Source organism: Pleurodeles waltl, unplaced genomic scaffold (assembly GCF_031143425.1).
Source record: "Pleurodeles waltl isolate 20211129_DDA unplaced genomic scaffold, aPleWal1.hap1.20221129 scaffold_54, whole genome shotgun sequence".
NCBI classification, from domain to species: domain Eukaryota; kingdom Metazoa; phylum Chordata; class Amphibia; order Caudata; family Salamandridae; genus Pleurodeles; species Pleurodeles waltl.
Window position 1 is genome coordinate 1308920 of NW_027150248.1, and position 19615 is coordinate 1328534.

Consider the following 19615-nt stretch of genomic DNA (forward strand, 5'->3'; position numbering starts at 1 on the left):
CAGAAAATGTGGAGTGGTTATTCTAATTATAAAGCCTCTGTCCCCCAAAGTACTAAAGACTTGGACAAACCCTGAGAGATGATACATGTCTGCAAAGCTCAGAACAATGGGGATGACCCTAATAGTGGGTACAGTATACCAATCTAACATACTGAACAAAACATTTCTAACACATTTCATTAGACATCTGATAGTGTTCAACACAACAAAAACAGTGATATATGGAGACAGGACTCTAACTTTAAATCCATTACTTGATAAGCCAGGCACCCAGACCCATTTAACAGATGGCACAGGACAGTAGATCTAGACCTTCAATCTGACTGCAAATGAATTTATTTACAACAATACAAGATCCCAGGATAATACCTTGTAACATATTGGACCATTCCCTAGTCCAACTAGATTTATTACTGGGACTCTTCTCCCGAACCCTGTCCTGTTGGAGAATGCAATCCACCCAACATAGGCTCCTTGTAGAGAAGTGACTGCTGGATGCACACATATGTACCTACACTGGGACACATAAAACTCCATGCACTTCAGCACAACTACCATCAACTACAGGCAAGACAACATAGAGGGAGCAAATGCTGTGTGGCTCAGCTATCACAAAACGTAAAGTTGTGAGCCAGGAAAATGACTAGGGGAAGACATAAGGGCCCTCGTTACGACTTTGGCGGTCTTTTCCAAAGACCGCCGAAGTCCAAAGACCGCCGAAGCCGCGGGCAACAACATACTGCCAGTGCTGGCGGTATGTTTGTTGCCCTACTATGAGCTTTACAGTGGGCCAGCGGACGGAAACAGCGGAAAACTCACCACAACATTGAAGCCGGCTCGAGCCAGCGGCAATGTTGAGGTGTGTTGGGTGCAGCAGCACCCGTCGCGCATTCCACTGCCCGTAATTCGGGCATTGGAATGCGTTATGGGGCTGTGCATGGGGGCCCCTGCAGTGCCCATGCCCCCCGATTTCCCCATACCGCCAGCCTTTCCATGGTGGTTTTTACTGCCATGGAAAGGTTGGCGGATTACTGCCGCCGGGACTGTCAGGCTGTAGGCTGGCAGCAGCCTGGCGGTCCCAACGGTATTACCGTAGCGGCTCTGACATGGTCTTAATGTGGCGGTAAGTATCGCCAGCCTGTTGGTGGTACTACCGCCACATTAACGCAGACCGCCGGGGTCAAAATGGCCCCTAGGTCCCTAACATGAGAATTTAGTCACTTGTCCTCTGCAGATAACAGGAGATGCTTGCAGAAGGCCAAAAGTGAATATAATGAATAGCAATGCAGCTGAATACACCCTGACAGGACTGAGACACAAGGACTATGAATGAGGCAAGAAGGCTGGCAAGGTGCTTGTCTATCAATTAAGACAGCAGGAAGCAGTTTGCTATCTGGCCATCAAAAATAAACAGGTCAGAATAGTGACCCATCCTGAACAAATAGTTGAAGTTTTTGGGCAGTTTTCTAAGGGAAAGTATGATTTGGATGCAGCAGAAGAAATAGGACTGGGGATAATTCTTTAACTCTACACAGCTACCCACATTGGGAGAGGTGAGCAGAGACCTCTTGAGCAGATACATCAACATAGAAAAGATCAAAGAGTCAATATTGGCACTACCGTGTGAAAATCCGCTGAGGGTTTCCCGCAAAGTTCAGACAATCCCCCTACTACTGGAAGCCTTCAGAGAATAGGGGACTCATGATTCCTACCACTAGACACCTTCAGAGAATCAGAGGATTCAGGCTCCCTAGGGCACATATCCAAGCATGAAATAATCACATAACTGCCAAAAGCTGACAGGAACGTCTTAGAGAATGAAAGCTATGGACCCATCATACTAATAGATGCAGACATTTAAAACTGACCAGCGTGACTGAGCAGTCAGTAACATGACCGAGCAAGTTCAGAGCGACTATCATACACCCTTCCCAAGTGGAGTTGTGCTGGCCATGTCTTCAAGAAATCATTATCAAACATTATCCCACCTTCAGTAGAACTCCTGGGACGCTCATGAAGAAGAACTCACCCTATCCTTAGATGGAGAAAAACCTCTTGACCGTGTAGAATGGGGGTGCCATTTCACAACACTTGAGATATTCAGCTTAGGAACAAACTTCATTTCAAGAGTAAAATTGTCCCACTAGATACTCACGTCATACATAAACTGCAGTTGGTTTTAATCCCGCACAGTAGAAATCAAACAGGGAAGTAGATAAGGGTGTCCACTATCACCACTGGTCTGCCTCATAGCACTAGAGCCTTTCATCAATGTAAGGAGATCTAAGGTAGAGCTCAAGGGGATACTTACACCCTTAGGTTCAGCCAAGTCACTCTCTGTGGCATTCTCTTGACTCTTAAGCAGCCTGATGCTACCATCCCAACCCTGATGAAACCAATATACACATTTTCCCAGTAATCTGTGGAAGAGTGAGCCACTTCCCATTTCTCAAGCATGAGCTTAAGCCTAGAGGACTTCCTCATCAAATGAGTGTGACAGGGACCGAGATACCTCAGAGTTTTCGTCAACTGAGGGATGGAGGGTAAACATGAAGGCAACCTGAGGCTATTGATGGAGAAAACAGGCAGGATTTTGAGAAGTGGTCCAATTTGCAGTTATTACTATGGGAAAGGGTGAAAGCAAAATGTTTGTTGCACCCCGATAAAATGATGTCCTTGGTTTGCTCCCCCCATTATAGGGAAAGCCCTAATGAACCAGATAGACACAGACATAAAGAACTTCATCTGGGGGGTGGAAACCAAGACTGAAGAGTGACAAACTGTAAATCGAAAGAGAAGCAGGGGGCTTATGCCTACCACACATGAAGCTGTACATAGCTCATCACATCTCCCAACTAATATATATGGATCCCATCAGCCTCCACCCCCCCTCCACTATGGTTCTGGTTAGAAGAAGCAATACTGGGCTACAACAGAGGATTAAAGACAGATGAAAGGGCCTGCACTCCATGATCATGTGGAACCAACTATTAATCCAGCAATGGTCTAGTTAGGTGGACGTTAATCAACCCTGATAAAAGGAGGTCCACTTTGGATGCACCGACTGTGTCCAGCACAGTCTAGAACTCTTGCAGAGCAGCACAGAAATCATAGAGAGCATTTGTCACACAAGCCATCTGCACAATCTAGCTAGTTGAGCAGAATGTTGAAATTATGAGTACGAGAAAATGTAGTGTTGATGTCAGGTATGGTAGTCCATACTTTAGGAGACACTTTCCTTTCAGCAGCTCAAAGTCAGCTAGAAGTCAAAGCTCGGCCCATGGCCTGATATGAACTCTCAAAGCTGTTCAATAATTACTGACACTTCTCGCTCTGTGTGGGGGTTTTCAGTGTGAAACAGTTTATTCGTTTACTTGCAGAGTAATATAGCTTGAGCCAGTATGATGTACATAATATATGAGGTGTAAAATGTATTGGTGTTAGAAGCCGTTGTATACACATTATGAGATTTAAAAGATACTATAGAGGCAGATGGCAGCCTCCTCGGTGGTCTTGTTAAACAATAAAACAGGGGCTGCAGGGATATAGTCAGCAGAGTTTGTCTGCACCAACTTCAGGATGGATTCAGTCAAATACTGTTTTAGATACAGTTCATCATTTCTTCTTGACTCGTCAAACTTTGGCCTCCCTTGCAGGATTCACCTCCATTGAGTGTAAATTGAGGGGTATCTGCCAGTCAATGTTAGTGTAATTGTATATTCCAATTATCCACTTCAGTAGAAAAGATAACATACACCACATGTTCTTGACAGAGCTTTAGGAGGGATCATCCCAAGAGGGGATGGAGATGAAGAACATGTGGGTATCCAGGTCCATGTGCCTGCTGAGGAGAGCCCACTTCTAGGGGTTACTGGTTTTATATAAAAACTCAGAATTATGTCAGAGTCTGAAGGGAGTGTTACTTACAGCAAACCTGCCTCTCAGTAGGGAATGTGCAGAGTTGAAGGGACAGCTCAATAAATGCATTCCTTTTGCTCCTTGAGCACCATGAGGGTCACGGGTGTGAATGGTGTTGGGGGTGTTTAGAAGTGGTTACTTGATGCACTTATATGGTCATTAAGTACATTAATTACTAGTACATGTTGTCTGCCTTTCACTGTCTTGGAATCTCTTCACCAGAGGAAGCAGCTCAGACAAATGCATTGCAGTAGTCACTAATGTTATAGTTTATTTTTTTTTTAAATCTTTTTCACACGAATGGAACTTGAATCGCAAGTGCTGTGTGATTAGAAGCACTTTAGAGGGTTTTTAAGTGAGCTTTCAGTTGTACACTCTACTTTTCTAGGTCACGTTAAGGTTAATTTCAGCAGCCTTTGGTCATCACTACATGACATTACTACCCCTTCCTCAGACTGAGTCCACACTCACCATAGCCAGAATAAATGGCCACAACACTCAGGACCTGAAGAAGGCAAGCAGTCTTCACCAGCATGATGGTGGCTCTGAAAAAAGAATGAAAATATTAGTTTCCTCTAGACCGGGCTTCTCCAATAGGTAGCTCTGAAACTACCAGTAGATCTCTGGGTACACATGAGTAGCTCTCCTGTGTGCAGTCCGGTCTCCAAACATGGAAGCTTTTGCTGGGTTGAATGAATATTAAAAAGTGTGTATTCAAGACAGAAATGTAAACTTGTCTGATGCGGTCAGTATTAGAATTCTAGTAAAATTAGTAGCTCTTACTACAGAAAAGGTTGGAGACCCCAGCTATAGACTGACCTGTTACATTCTCTATCTCTCGGTAACCCAGGGCTCATATGAATACTATACCCTATTTTAAAACATTTTAGTGATAGTGATAATAAACACCTGCCTTTTCTGTGTAGTATCCTGAAAGTTAAAGCAGCAATGCTCAAAAAAGAGAAGCATTTAAAAGGAGATGGGAAGGGTAAGTCCTCGAATCTCTGTAAAAAGTGCTTAATACAGAAAATTGTTTAGTAGTTGCGAAGGACATGAAGCCGTAACTAGTAATAAGTCCACTAATGTTTCTTTACTGGGAGCCAAGTAACTCATAGTAGCATTTGACTCTCCCAGGGTAGCGAGGCAGAGCAGTCCAAGGCCTACTCAAGGGGAGTGGCGCGGGCTCGTATTCTGGAACTAAATATTTGTTCTCTGAACCAACAAAATGCACATATCTCTTTCAGTCACAGAAGCAAAGATCACATTACTTACCTTGAAGTGTTAGTATTTCTAGTCAATCATTAAACCGAAACTAACATATATAGGAGAGGAATACATCACTTTACCGTGTTTTTTATCCTGACAGTCTGTAAAGATATCTACTGTTTTCTCAATTCCCTCAAATGAGCAACTCAGAGCAATACAAGATCATATTTAAAGGTTCAAAAGAAGAAGTTATCAAGAATATGCCTGGAAGGCGTTTGTGGTGTTCCGCCACGTGGAATTCTGTGGAGTGAAGAAAAAACTCTGCGAACTCCGCCTAACTCTGCGTGAGTGGGCAAAGTTGTGATTGGCCACCTGTTCGCGCTGATTGGTGCAACTCGCGCACACTGCCATCTTGTTTTTCCTATTCTGTACATGGTGCTGGGCCAACTTTTCAATCCATACTTTATCTTAGCCATCCTTACTGTAGGAGGCTGGACTGGCTTGTAGTGAGTACCAAGGGGTACTTAGACCTTGCACCAGGCCCAGGTATCCCTTATTAGTGTATAGGGGTGTCTAGCAACTTAGGCTGATAGAAAAGGTAGCTTAGCAGAGCAGCTTAGGCTGAACTAGGAGACGAGTGAAGCTCCTACAGTACCCTAGTGTCACTTGCACAATATCATAAGAAAACACAATACACAGATATACTAAAAATAAAGGTACTTTATTTTTATGAAAATATGCCAAAAGTATCTCAGTGAGTACCCTCAGTGTGAGGAAACAAAAGGTTGGGTGCTAAGTTACTTAGGGGGTGATTCTAACTTCGGCGGGCGGCGGAGGCCGCCCGCCAAAGTTCCCCCACCAAAATACCGCTCCGCGGTCGAAAGACCGCTGAGGGTATTTTGGGATTTGCCCTGGGCTGGCGGGCGGCCGCCAAAAGGCCGCCCGCCAGCCCAGGGCAAATCAACCTTCCCACGAGGACGCCGGCTCAGAATTGAGTGGGAAAGTGCACCCGTCGCGTATTTCAGTGTCTGCATAGCAGACACTGAAAATACTTTGTGGGGCCCTCTTACGGGGGCCCCTGCAGTGCCCATGCCCAGTGCCCAGTGCCGCGGCAACCCCCTACCGCCATCCTGTTCCTGGCGGGAGACCCGCCAGGAACAGGATGGCGGTAGGGGGTGTCAGAATCCCCATGGCGGCGGAGAGCGCTCCGCCGCCATGGAGGATTCTGCAGGGCAGCGGGAAACCGGCGGGAAACCGGCAGGAGAGCGCCGGTTTTCCGCATCTGACCGCGGCCGAACCGCCGCGGTCAGAATGCCCTGCGGGGCACCGCCGGTCTGTCGGCGGTGCTCCCGCCGACCCTGGCCCCGCGGTCTCGAATTACCCCCTTAGTGTGTGGGCACCCTCCTACATTGGTTGTGCAGTGGTGGGATAAGTGCTTTGTAACTACTTACCACTTTTGTCATTGTACTTTTCATAAGAGAAAAATATACAAAACAAGTTCAGTGTATGTACACCTAACCAAAAAGTTTTGCATTTCCTCTTTTCACTTCTTTTCTAAGTGCTGAAAAGTACCTCTAAACTTTCTAAAATTTCTTTAAAAGTTTACAAAGTTTTTTTTCTGTCTTTCTAAAAAGTTCTGAAAACTTTGTTCTCACTTTTTCTAACACTTAAACACTTTCTAAAATGTCTGGCACAGGACAAACTGTTGATCTGTCCAAACTTGCTTATGATCACCTTAGCTGGAAAGGAGCAAGGAGTCTCTGCATAGAAAGAGGTTTAAGTGTAGGGAAGAATCCCCCCAGAGAACTGTTGGTTAACATGCTTGTAGAACAGGATAAGGCCAGAGGTGCCCCTTCTGTTGAAAAAGTAGCTAATGGTTCCCAATCTGACCCGGGGACACCCTTAGGAAAAGATTCAGAAAAGAAACTTCCTAGCCTGCCCATTATCAGACAACCTAGCATAGCTGGTACTGATGTAGAGTCACACCATACTGATAGTGTTGTCTCACATCATAGCAAGAGTATTCCTTCTCATCACAGTAGAAGTGATGTTTCTGTTAACCAAGCTGTTAGGATGCCTTCTGTTAGGGACAGGTCTCCTTCTGTCCATTCTCATCATACTTCTGTTTCTAGGCATATCCCTCCCACCCACCCTGATGACAGAGTGTTAGAAAGGGAGCTCAATAGATTGAGAGTGGAGGAATCCAGGCTGAAGCTCAAGAAGCAACAGCTGGATTTAGATAGGCAGTCCTTAGAAATTGAAAGAGAAAGACAGAAAATTGGGTTTGAAACCCATGGTGGCAGCAGCAGTATTCCCCATAGTCATCCTGCAAAAGAGCATGATTCTAGGAATCTGCACAAGATAGTTCCCCCTTATAAGGAGGGGGATGACATTAACAAGTGGTTTGCTGCACTTGAGAGGGCCTGTGTTGTACAGGATGTCCCTCAAAGGCAGTGGGCTGCTATCCTATGGCTATCATTTAGTGGAAAGGGTAGGGATAGGCTCCTTACTGTGAAAGAAAGTGATGCCAATAATTTTACAGTTCTTAAGAATGCACTCCTGGATGGTTATGGCTTAACCACTGAACAGTACAGGATGAAGTTCAGAGAGACCAAAAAGGAGTCTACACAAGACTGGGTAGACTTTGTTGACCATTCAGTGAAGGCCTTGGAGGGGTGGTTACATGGCAGTAAAGTTACTGATTATGAAAGCCTGTATAACTTGATCCTGAGAGAGCATATTCTTAATAATTGTGTGTCTGATTTGTTGCACCAGTACTTGGTGGACTCTGATTCATAAAACGTGTCAACTCTCTGGGTTCTACCAGCCAGTATAGGATCTGCAAATGTAGCAACACAAGTATATTTTTAATCGTTACTTTTTTGCTGACACAGTCCCTTGGGGGACCATACAAGGCCTGGGGATCAGGGTAGGTTAACCCCATCCCTTTTGCTTTTTGCTTTTGGCTCTGGGAGCAAAAAGAAGGTACTGCAGGGCCCTTCTTCTGGGACTTTGGGTGTTAAGAAAGGGGGAACCACTCTCCCTAAGTAATCTGTCACATTAAAAAGTATTCCATACCTTTTCCCATTTCTTAAGAAAACCAGTGTGCCCTCTGGCTATCACCGTGCTATGAAAGAAATAGTTTTCTTTGTTAGACCCTCGACCACTCTAGTATTTTTATTATGACTTTTTCATTTTTCTCCAGCTTTCTGCTTGTCCACCGAGTTGACTATTAGCAGCTGCAACATGAAACGTGCTATGAAAATCTCAAAGTGGATGCACATTTTGGGAATACGAAAAACAGTACCAACGTTATTCAGAAAACAAACAAAAATGCCTTTTGAATGTAACCTCTGAGCTAACTATAACATTCACAACAGATAAAGTAAATAACTTAGATTCTGTGTTTGATTGCCTAGCACAACAGCGGTGCCTTAGGATCACAAACATACTGCAGATGTCCTTCATGTAATCTTCTGCCTATGTAGTCCCACGAGAAAAACAAATGTTACAAAAACATGTGAAATAAACTCATCATTTCAAGGTCTGATTCAGAACATAGTCCGCAGGGTGGACAATCTAGGGGAGTTTGTGATTGAGGAGGACTAGGACTTTTGACCTCACCTCTATTTCTTGAGTAAATCAAACCAGCAGTGACTGTCCTACCCAAAACAAGAAACTCACTATTTTGAATTTCTCGTCTAATCACTGTCACAGATTCCCCACTAAAGGATGAAATACACAAACTGCCTGGAGTTAACAGTCTTTAACTCAGCTGTCTCCTCAGGTAGTGAAATAAAGTTTACTTACCGTCTGGATTCACGTCCAGGAAAGAGCTGTGTTTCTTGTCTGCTGGCGTAGATCCTGTTTTGAAAGTTTTTTCTCTGTAGCTTTCAAGTAGAATATTTATTCTGTTAGAATGGTGATGAACAAACCACTTCTAATCATTGACTTGTAGCTCTGAAGAGAGAAAAGCAAGGCAACTGATTATGTATAGTCTGGTTTACAGGAGACTCCACCTACTCTCCACCCACTCTCCACCCACCTTTTACCACCTCTTCACCTGAGAAAATTCAAGTTACATGCTTTCTGACTGTACATAAAACTAAATATAAACAGAAGCAAACTCAAGCAGAAATACAGGCAGATGCAGCAACCAGAAGCAATACTGACACATAAATATAGAGTGAAATACTGACAGTAGATTCACAGGAGCAAGCACACACACACCTGGGCACACAGGCTCACACTCGTGCTCAAACATAAATATAGAGTGAAATACTGACAGTAGATTCACAAGTGCAAGCACACACAGACCCAGGCACACAGGCTCACATATAAATGTAGATTGAAATACTGACCCTAGATTCACTGAAGCAAGCACACACAGACCTGGGCACCCAGGCTCACACTCGTGCTCACACATAAATATAGAGTGAAATACTGACCGTATATTCACAGAAGCAAGCACACAGACACCTGTGAACACAGGCTCACACTCGTGCTCACACATAAATATAGATTGAAATTCTGACAATAGATTCTCAGAAGCAAACACACGCAGACCCGGGCACACAGGCTGACACTCGTGCTCACACATAAATATAGAGTGAAATACTGACAGTAGATTCACAGGAGCAAGCACACACAGACCTGTGCACACAGGCTCACACTCGTGCTCGCACATAAAGATAGAGTGAAATACTGACAGTAGATTCACAGGAGCAAGCACACAAAGACCCGGGCACACAGGCTCACACTCGTGCTCACACATAAATGTAGATTGAAATACTGACAGTAGATTCACAGAAGCAAGCACACGCAGACCTGGGCACACGGGCTCACACTCGTGCTCACACATAAATATAGAGTGAAATACTGACACAAGTAGATTCACAGAAGCAAGCACACGCAGACCTGGGCACACAGGCTCACACTCGTGCTCAAACATAAATATAGAGTGAAATACTGACAGTAGATTCACAAGTGCAAGCACACACAGACCCAGGCACACAGGCTCACATATAAATGTAGATTGAAATACTGACCCTAGATTCACTGAAGCAAGCACACACAGACCTGGGCACCCAGGCTCACACTCGTGCTCACACATAAATATAGAGTGAAATACTGACCGTATATTCACAGAAGCAAGCACACAGACACCTGTGAACACAGGCTCACACTCGTGCTCACACATAAATATAGATTGAAATTCTGACAATAGATTCTCAGAAGCAAGCACACGCAGACCCGGGCACACAGGCTGACACTCGTGCTCACACATAAATATAGAGTGAAATACTGACAGTAGATTCACAGGAGCAAGCACACACAGACCTGTGCACACAGGCTCACACTCGTGCTCGCACATAAAGATAGAGTGAAATACTGACAGTAGATTCACAGGAGCAAGCACACAAAGACCCGGGCACACAGGCTCACACTCGTGCTCACACATAAATGTAGATTGAAATACTGACAGTAGATTCACAGAAGCAAGCACACGCAGACCTGGGCACACGGGCTCACACTCGTGCTCACACATAAATATAGAGTGAAATACTGACACAAGTAGATTCACAGAAGCAAGCACACGCAGATCTGGGCACACGGGATCACACTTGTGCACACACATAAATATGGAGTGAAATGCTGACACGAGTAGATTCACAGAAGCAAGCACACGCAGACCTGGGCACACGGGATCACACTCATGCTCACACATAAATATAGAGTGAAATACTGACACTAGCAGATTCACAGAAGCAAGCACATGCAGACCTGGGCACACGGTCTCACACTCGTGCTCATACATAAATATAGAGTGAAATACTGACACAAGTAGATTCACAGAAGCAAGCACAAGCAGACCTGGGCACACAGGCTCACACTCGTGCTCACACATAAATATAGAGTGAAATACTGACACAAGTAGATTCACAGAAGCACCGTAAAGGGCTTTATAATAAAATTAAAACATTTTTTTTCAATAAACAAAATAATTAGGGGTCTTGGGAGATCCCTTAAGGGCTCCACCCGCAGTCCCTACTTTTAATATATATTTTTTCACTACAAAGCCCACAGAGGGCTAAAAAAATAATCTAACACCCCCATAGCTCAGTGTGAAGGTCGCAGACCTTCACACTGAGCTATGGGAGTTTGAGTCCAGTGGGGCTCATTTTCCTTTTTTTGTTTTTTATAAATGAAAAAATAAAAAATATATTAAATACCTTTTGTTGCTAAATCTAACAAAAATATCTCATTCTAAGTATATGAGATTAAAGACTAAAAAAAACCTCTTCCTCTCTCACTTTCTCTCTTTCTGCCTCTCTTTCAATCAATTTCTCACACACCCACTTAGACACTTACGCACCCACTCACAGACCTACTCAGACACTCACGCACCAACTCACAGACCAACTGAGACCCTCTTGCAGCCACTCAGAGACCTGCGCACAGGCTGACGCACCCACTAAAACAATGATGTACGCACACTCACACCCGGACAGACAATCTGACAGCCACTCTCACCCCCAGATACACCCTCTCACATCTATTCTCACACCCACAGAAGATGCAGCGAACTCCTGCCGCCACAACGAAAGGGCTGTGCACAGCATGGGTTTGGGTGGTTGGGGAGTGATGGCCGCAGGGTCTGGCTGAAGGCCAGGTCTTGTGGGCAACCTCCTCTGCGCATGGGTGAAGGACATGCACGGTTGAATGCTTATAGGGGGTTGACCGCAGGGCCTGGCCTAACCGCAGCCGCGCATGGCCAAAGGCCGTGCGCTGTAGTGGTTGAATTAACGTATAGTAATTAAAATTACTATTCATTAAAAAAAAACATAGAAATTCACTGAAAAAAACAAAGGTTACAGTGAAGAAATAGAATTTAAAAAACTTAGAAATTCACTGAAAAACCTAAAGATTACAGGGATGTTATAGTTAGGAAATAGAATTAAAAAAACCTTAGAAATTCACTGAAAAAACAAAGGTTACATGGATGTTATAGTTAGGTTGTGAATTTAATCGTGCAAAACGTAGAAATTCACAACAAGCACTGGCAAGAAACTATAGAAAATAGTTAGGGCCCTGGGGAGGGCCAAACCATATACTAAAATAGTGGAATGTGAAGTGAAGTTCCCCACCCAAGGCTATGGAGTCATTAGTGGGAAGCTGTGAGAACTCAGGACCCCAAAGAGGTGAGTACCTATGTGACTCCCAGCGACCAAGAGAGCAGCAGTAAGTACCTGTTCTTTCCAAGGAGTAACAAGAGAGCTTAGAAAAGGAACTTTGCAAGAACAGAACCAGATCAAAGAAACCTAAAGGTGGATTCTAGAAGAAGAGGACCTGTAAAAGAAGCAGACAGAGTCCAGTCCATGATGGAGTGTCCAGACGGCAGGAGCCACTACCCACCCTTCTGTGGATGAAGATTCGGGTTGACAGGGGAGGAAGAAGAACAGGTGTGGAGCCCAGGAGCTGCAGAGAAGTCCTTGGGGCCATGCAGGTGATGTCCCACATCAGTTGCCAGGTTGCCATCGGTCAGTGGTCAGGAGGACCACCAACAAGCCTTGGCAAATGCAAGTCAGAGCAAAAGAAGAGTTGCATGGGTGAAGAGGACCAGCAAGGTCCAAGGGACTCGACCCTTGGAGAGGAGTCTGGGCTGGCCCTCAGCAGTTGGGAGAGTCAGAAGAAGCAGTTGCAGACCCCACAGCAACCCACTGGCAGCAGACACATTAAGTTGCGGTGAAGCCCAATCAGCACACCTAGAGAGGAGTCCCACGCCACTGGAGCAACAGAGAGGAGACTGTACTGTGTTAGAAATGGGGTTTCTGGTTGGCTAGGGTATGCACCTAGGCCAGGCAGAACCCACCCACTCTAGTCAGGGTGAGGGGGTCACACACCCAGGATAACCCCTGCTCACCCCCTTGGTAGCTTGGCATGAGAAGTCAGGCCTAATCCGGAGACAATGTGTAAAGCGATTGCTCAACACACACAACACATGTGATGCACTATCCCCACCACAAAGGAAACACAACATCATGTTATATAAAAATAAACTGCATTGCACAAAACATAATTACACCAAGCACAACATGTATCAGTAATACCCTGCTACTCAAGCAGAACATCCCTCAGGTTACTAGTACTTTGCAGAAGTAAGCAGTAGTCATAATAAAACACATAGGTCAGGTAGACATATAGGTTACTGGTTGTCCTACAACATAAATGGTAAGCAGGTTGTCATTATCATAAGAATGCACATATCAGGGTAAAACATATGATCATAATGGCCACTACATTATCATGGAGGAGTATAACATGACAGACCCCCCCCAAGAATACACATGGTGCGGTAGGCGTATAATCATAGGCCAAGATAGTATCGTGAGAACTGTAGGAAGCTGGCCAGATGTGTGGTGGCTTATCTAGGAGAGATGCTTAGTACTTACACACATCAAAGAATACACTCAGTGTTACAAAAATAAAGCTACTTTATTTTGGTGAAACAAATACCAAAAATGCTATAGAGGCTACACTCCCTTAGGAGGTAAGTAATACACAAAATATAGGGGCTGCTTCGATTCTGGGTCGGTTTGCGTCGATCTAGTAGGGCTGTGCGTCGAAGTTCCGGTCATGTCGCTGGCGCTGCATCGATCTTCTGTCGTGAAGTCAGGCTGCGTCGTTCTGGTCTCAGCGTGCAGTGAATTTTTCACCGCGAGCAGGCTGTGCGGCGTTTTTGGCAGGCGGTGCATCTAATTTGCGCCGCACAGGGATTTCAGCTGCAGGAGAGAAGTCTTTTTGGTCCTGAGACTTCAGGGAACAGGAGGCAAGCTCTATCCAAGCCCTTGGAGAGCACTCCTTTAGCACAGCAAGAGAGCAGCAAGGCAGCAGGGCAACAGCAAGGCAGCAGTCCTTCACAGAAAGCAGTCAGGTGAGTCCTTTGGGCAGCCAGGCAGTCTTCTTGGCAGGTTGCAGGTTCTGGTCCAGAGTTTCCTTCCCAGGTAATGTTTGATTTGGTAGGGCAGAGGCCCTGTTTAAATACCCAAATGTGCCTTTGAAGTGGGGGGAGACTTCAAAGAGTGCCTTAGAAGTGCACAAGGTCCCCTTTCAGTTCCATCCTGTCTGCCAGGGTCCCAGTAGGGGGTGTGGCAGTCCTTTGTGTGAGGGCAGGCTACTGTCCTTTGACATGTAAGTGTCAGGCCCTCTACCCTCCCATCCCAGGAAGACCCATTCAAAATGTAGATGTGTGCAAGTGTGACTGAGCATCCTGTATTTGGGGTTTGTCTGAGTGAATGCACAAGGGAGCTGTCAACTAAACCTAGCCAGACTTTGATTGTGAGGCACAGAAGGATGTAAGTGCAGAGAAATGCTCACTTTCTAAAAGTGGCATTTCTAAAATCGTAATATTAAATCCACAGTCACCAGTCAGCAGGATTTTGTATTACCATTCTGGCCATACTAAATATGGCCTGTCTACTCCTTTCAGATCAGAATCTACCACTCGAACAGTATATGAGGTTAGCCTTAATGTTAGCCTATGAAAGGAGCAGGCCTCACAGCAGTGTAAAAACGAATTTAGGAGTTTTACACTACCAGGACATGTAAACTACACAGGTACATGTCCTGCCTTTTGCCTACACAGCACCCTCCCCTAGGGGTTACCTAGGGCCCACCTTAGGGGTGATTTATATGTAGAAAAGGGGCGTATTAGGCTTGGGAAGTACTTTTAAATGGCAAGTCGAATTGGCAGTGAAACTGCACACACATGCCGTGCAATGGCAGGCCTGAGACATGGTTAGGGGGGTACTTATGTGGGTGACACAGCCAGTGTTGCAGCCCACTAGTAGCATTTAATTTACAGGCCCTGGCACATGTAGTGCACTAGACTAGGGACTTACAAGTAAATTAAATAAGCCAATTGGGTATGAACCAATGTTACCATGTTTGAAGGGAGAGAGCATATGCACTTTAGCACTGGTTAGCAGTGGTAAAGTGCGCAGAGTCCTAAAACCAGCAAAAACAGTGTCCAAAAAGTGGAGGGAGGCAGGCAAAAAGTTAGGGGTGACCACCCTAAGGCTGTCAGGTCTAATAACTAGTATGCAGAAAAAGGCATAAAAACTCTTAGAAAACAGTGAGGGGGTAGCTGTAGGAAAGTACCATCTTGCCTGGCATGTTACCCCCATATTTCACTGTATATATGTTGTTTTAGTCTGTGTGTCACTGGGACCCTGCCAGGCAGGGTCCCAGTGCTCATAAGTATGTGCCATGTATGTGTTCCCTGTGTGATGCCTAACTGTCTCACTGAGGCTCTGCTAACCAGAACCTCAGTGGTTATGCTCTCTCTGCTTTCCAGATTTGTCACTAACAGGCTAATGACTAAATTTACCAATTCACATTGGCATACTGGTACACCCATATAATTCCCTAGTATATGGTACTGAGGTACCCAGGGTATTGGGGTTCCAGGAGATCCCTATGGGCTGCAGCATTTCTTTTGCCACCCAAAGGGAGCTCTGACAATTCTTACACAGGCCTGCCAGTGCAGTCTGCGTGAAATAACGTCCACGTTATTTCACAGCCATTTACCACTACACTTAAGTAACTTATAAATCACCTATATGTCTAACCTAAACCTGGTGAAGGTTGGGTGCAAAGTTACTTAGTGTGTGTGCACCCTGGCACGAGCCAAGGTGCCCCCACATCGTTCAGGGCAAATTCCCCAGACTTTGTGAGTGCGGGGACATCATTACACGCGTGCACTGTACATAGGTCACTACCTATGTACAGCGTCACAATGGTAACTCCGAACATGGCCATGTAACATGTCTAAGATCATGGAATTGTCACCCCAATTCCATTCTGGCATTGGGGGGACAATTCCATGATCCCCCGGGTCTCTAGCACAGAACCCGGGTACTGCCAAACTGCCCTTCCAGGGTCTCCACTGCAGCTGTGCTGCCAACCCCTCAGACAGGTTTCTGCCCTCCTGGGGTCCAGGCAGCCGAGGCCCAGGAAGGCAGAACAAAGGATTTCCTCTGAGAAAGGGTGTAACACCCTCTCCCTTTGGAAATAGGTGTGAAGGCTGGGGAGGAGTAGCCTCCCCCAGCCTCTGGAAATGCTTTGATGGGCACAGATGGTGCCCATCTCTGCATAAGGCAGTCTACACCGGTTCAGGGATCCCCCAGCCCTGCTCTGGCGCGAAACTGGACAAAGGAAAGGGGAGTGACCACTCCCCTGACCTGCACCTCCCAGGGGAGGTGCCCAGAGCTCCTCCAGTGTGTCCCAGACCTCTACCATCTTGGAAACAGAGGTGTCTGTGGCACACTGGACTGCTCTGAGTGGCCAGTGCCAGCAGGTGACGTCAGAGGCTCCTTCTGATAGGCTCTTACCTCTTTTGGTAGCCAATCCTCTCGACTGTTTCCAGGTGGTGCATGCTCTGGGGGCAGCCTGACTCCTCTCTGCACCAGGAGCTCTGAAGAAATCTCCCGTGGTTCAATGGAATTTTCCCCCTGCAACCGCAGGCACCAAAAGACTGCATCACTGGTCCTCTGGGTCCCCTCTCAGCACGACGAGCGTGTTCCCTGGAACTTAGCAACTCTGTCCAAGTGACTCCCACAGTCCAGTGACTCTTCAGTCCAAGTTTGTTGGAGGTAAGTCCTTGCCTCCCCACGCTAGACTGCATTGCTGAGTACCGCGTGATTTGCAGCTGCTCCGGCTCCTGTGCACTCTTCCAGGATTTCCTTTGTGCACAGCCAAGCCTGGGTCCCTGTAAGGAAATTCCTCCTTGGCATGGTTACCCCCTGACTTTTTGCCTTTGCTGATGCTAAGTTTTGATTTGAAAGTGTGCTGAGGCCTGCTAACCAGGCCCCAGCACCAGTGTTTTTTCCCTAACCTGTTCTTTTGTTTTCACAATTGGCACACCCTGGCATTCAGGTAAGTCCCTTGTAACTGGTACCCCTGGTACCAAGGGCCCTGATGCCAGGGAAGGTCTCTAAGGGATGCAGCATGTCTTATGCCACCCTGGGGACCCCTCACTCAGCACAGACACACTGCTTGCCAGCTTGTGTGTGCTGGTGAGGACAAAACGAGTAAGTCGACATGGCACTCCCCTCAGGGTGCCATGCCAACCTCACACTGCCTATGCATTATAGATAAGTCACCCCTCTAGCAGGCCTTACAGCCCTAAGGCAGGGTGCACTATACCATAGGTGAGGGCACAAGTGCATGAGCACTGTGCCCCTACAGTGTCTAAGCAAAACCTTAGACATTGTAAGTGCAGGGTAGCCATAAGAGTATATGGTCTGGGAGTCTGTCAAACACGAACTCCACAGCACCATAATGGCTACACTGAAAACTGGGAAGTTTGGTGTCAAACTTCTCAGCACAATAAATGCACACTGATGCCAGTGTACATTTTATTGTAACATACACCCTAGAGGGCACCTTAGAGGTGCCCCCTGAAACCTTAACCAACTACCCGTGTAGGCTGACTGGTTTTAGCAGCCTGCCACACTCGAGACATGTTGCTGGCCACATGGGGAGAGTGCCTTTGCCACTCTGTGGCTAGTAACAAAGCCTGTACTGGGTGGAGATGCTTATCACCTCCCCCTTGCAGGAACTGTAACACCTGGCAGTGAGCCTCAAAGACTCACCCCCTTTGTTACAGCACCACAGGGCACTCCAGCTAGTGGAGTTGCCCGCCCCCTCCGGCCACGGCCCCACTTTTGGCGGCAAGGCCGGAGGAGATAATGAGAAAAACAAGGAGGAGTCACTGGCCAGTCAGGACAGCCCCTAAGGTTTCCTGAGCTGAGGTGACTCTGACTTTTAGAAATCCTCCATCTTGCAGATGGAGGATTCCCCCAATAGGGATAGGAATGTGACCCCCTCCCCTTGGGAGGAGGCACAAAGAGGGTGCACCCACCCACAGGGCTAGTAGCCATTGGCTACTAACCCCCCAGACCTAAACACGCCCTTAAATTTAGTATTTAAGGGCTCCCCTGAACCTAGGAACTCAGATTCCTGCAACCTAAGAAGAAGAGGACTGCTAAGCTGAAAAACCCTGCAGAGAAGACGGAGACACCAACTGCTTTGGCCCCAGCTCTACCGGCCTGTCTCACCCCTTCTAAAGACACTGCTCCAGCGACGCTCTCCCCAGGGACCAGCGACCTCTGAATCCTCAGAGGACTGCCCTGCTCTAGGAGGACCAAGAAACTCCAGAGGACAGCGGCCCTGTTCACACAAGACTGCAACTTTGTTTCAAAGGAGCAACTTTAAAACAACTGCGTTTCCCGCCGGAAGCGTGAGACTTGCTACTCTGCACCCGACGCCCCCGGCTCGACTTGTTGAGAAACAACACTTCAGGGAGAACTCCCCGCCGACTGCGAGACCGTGAGTAGCCAGAGTTGCCCCCCTTGAGCCCCCACAGCGACTCCTGCAGAGGGAATCCCTGAGGCTCCCCCTGACCGCAACTGCCTGACTCCCAGATCCCGACGCCTGGTAAAGACTCTGCACCCGCAGCCCCCAGGACCTGAAAGATCGGAACTCCAGTGCAGGAGTGACCCCGAGGAGGCCCTCTCCCTTGCCCAGGTGGTGGCTACCCTGAGGAGCCCCCCCCCTTGCCTGCCTGCATCGCTGAAGAGACCTCTTGGTCTCCCTTTGATTTCCATTGGAAACCCGACGTGTGTTTGCACACTGCACCCGACCGCCCCCGTGCTGCTGAGGGTGTACTTTCTGTGCCAACTTGTGTCCCCCCCGGTGCCCTACAAAACCCCCCTGGTCTGCCCTCCGAAGACGTGGGTACTTACCTGCTGGCAGACTGGAACCGGGGCACCCCCTTCTCCATTGAAGCCTATGCGTTTTGGGCACAACTTTGACCTCTGCACCTGACCGGCCCTGAGCTGCTGGTGTGGTAACTTTGGGGTTGCTCTGAACCCCCAACGGTGGGCTACCTTGGACCCAAACTTGAACCCCGTAGGTGGTTTACTTACCTGCAAAAACTAACTAACTCTTACTCCCCCCAGGAACTGTTGAAAATTGCACTTTGTCTAGTTTTAAAATAGCTATATGTGATTTAGTTGAAGACTGTGTATGCTATTTTGATTATTCAAAGTTCCTAAAGTACCTACCTGCAATACCTTTCATTTGAAGTATTACATGTAAAATTTCAACCTGTGGTTCTTAAAATAAACTAAGAAAAGATATTTTTCTATACAAAAACCTATTGGCCTGGAATTGTCTTTGAGTGTGTGTTCCTCATTTATTGCCTGTGTGTGTACAACAAATGCTTAACACTACTCCTTTGATAAGCCTACTGCTTGACCACACTACCACAAAATAGAGCATTAGTATTATCTCTTTTTCCCACTATCTTACCTCTAAGGGGAACCCTTGGACTCTGTGCATACTATTCCTTACTTTGAAATAGGGCATACAGAGGCAACTTCCTACAGTCCCCGACACTCTAACCTGCAGTGCACAACCTTCTGAG

General features: G+C 46.6%; 1 protein-coding gene across 1 annotated transcript in view; it reads right to left on the reverse strand.

Annotated features, from left to right (window-relative positions):
* The window catches only part of LOC138278708 (CD5 antigen-like), a 223189-nt gene extending 214120 nt beyond the window's left edge, over nt 1–9069 (reverse strand). Inside the window, exons 1-2 of the mRNA XM_069219289.1 lie at nt 8935–9069; nt 4390–4463 (exon numbers count right to left, since the gene is read on the reverse strand). Coding sequence (XP_069075390.1) covers nt 4390–4453 — 64 coding nt within the window. The 5' untranslated portion in view covers nt 4454–4463; nt 8935–9069. The remainder of the gene's footprint in view (nt 1–4389; nt 4464–8934) is intronic.
* Nucleotides 9070–19615: the final 10546 nt, after the last annotated feature.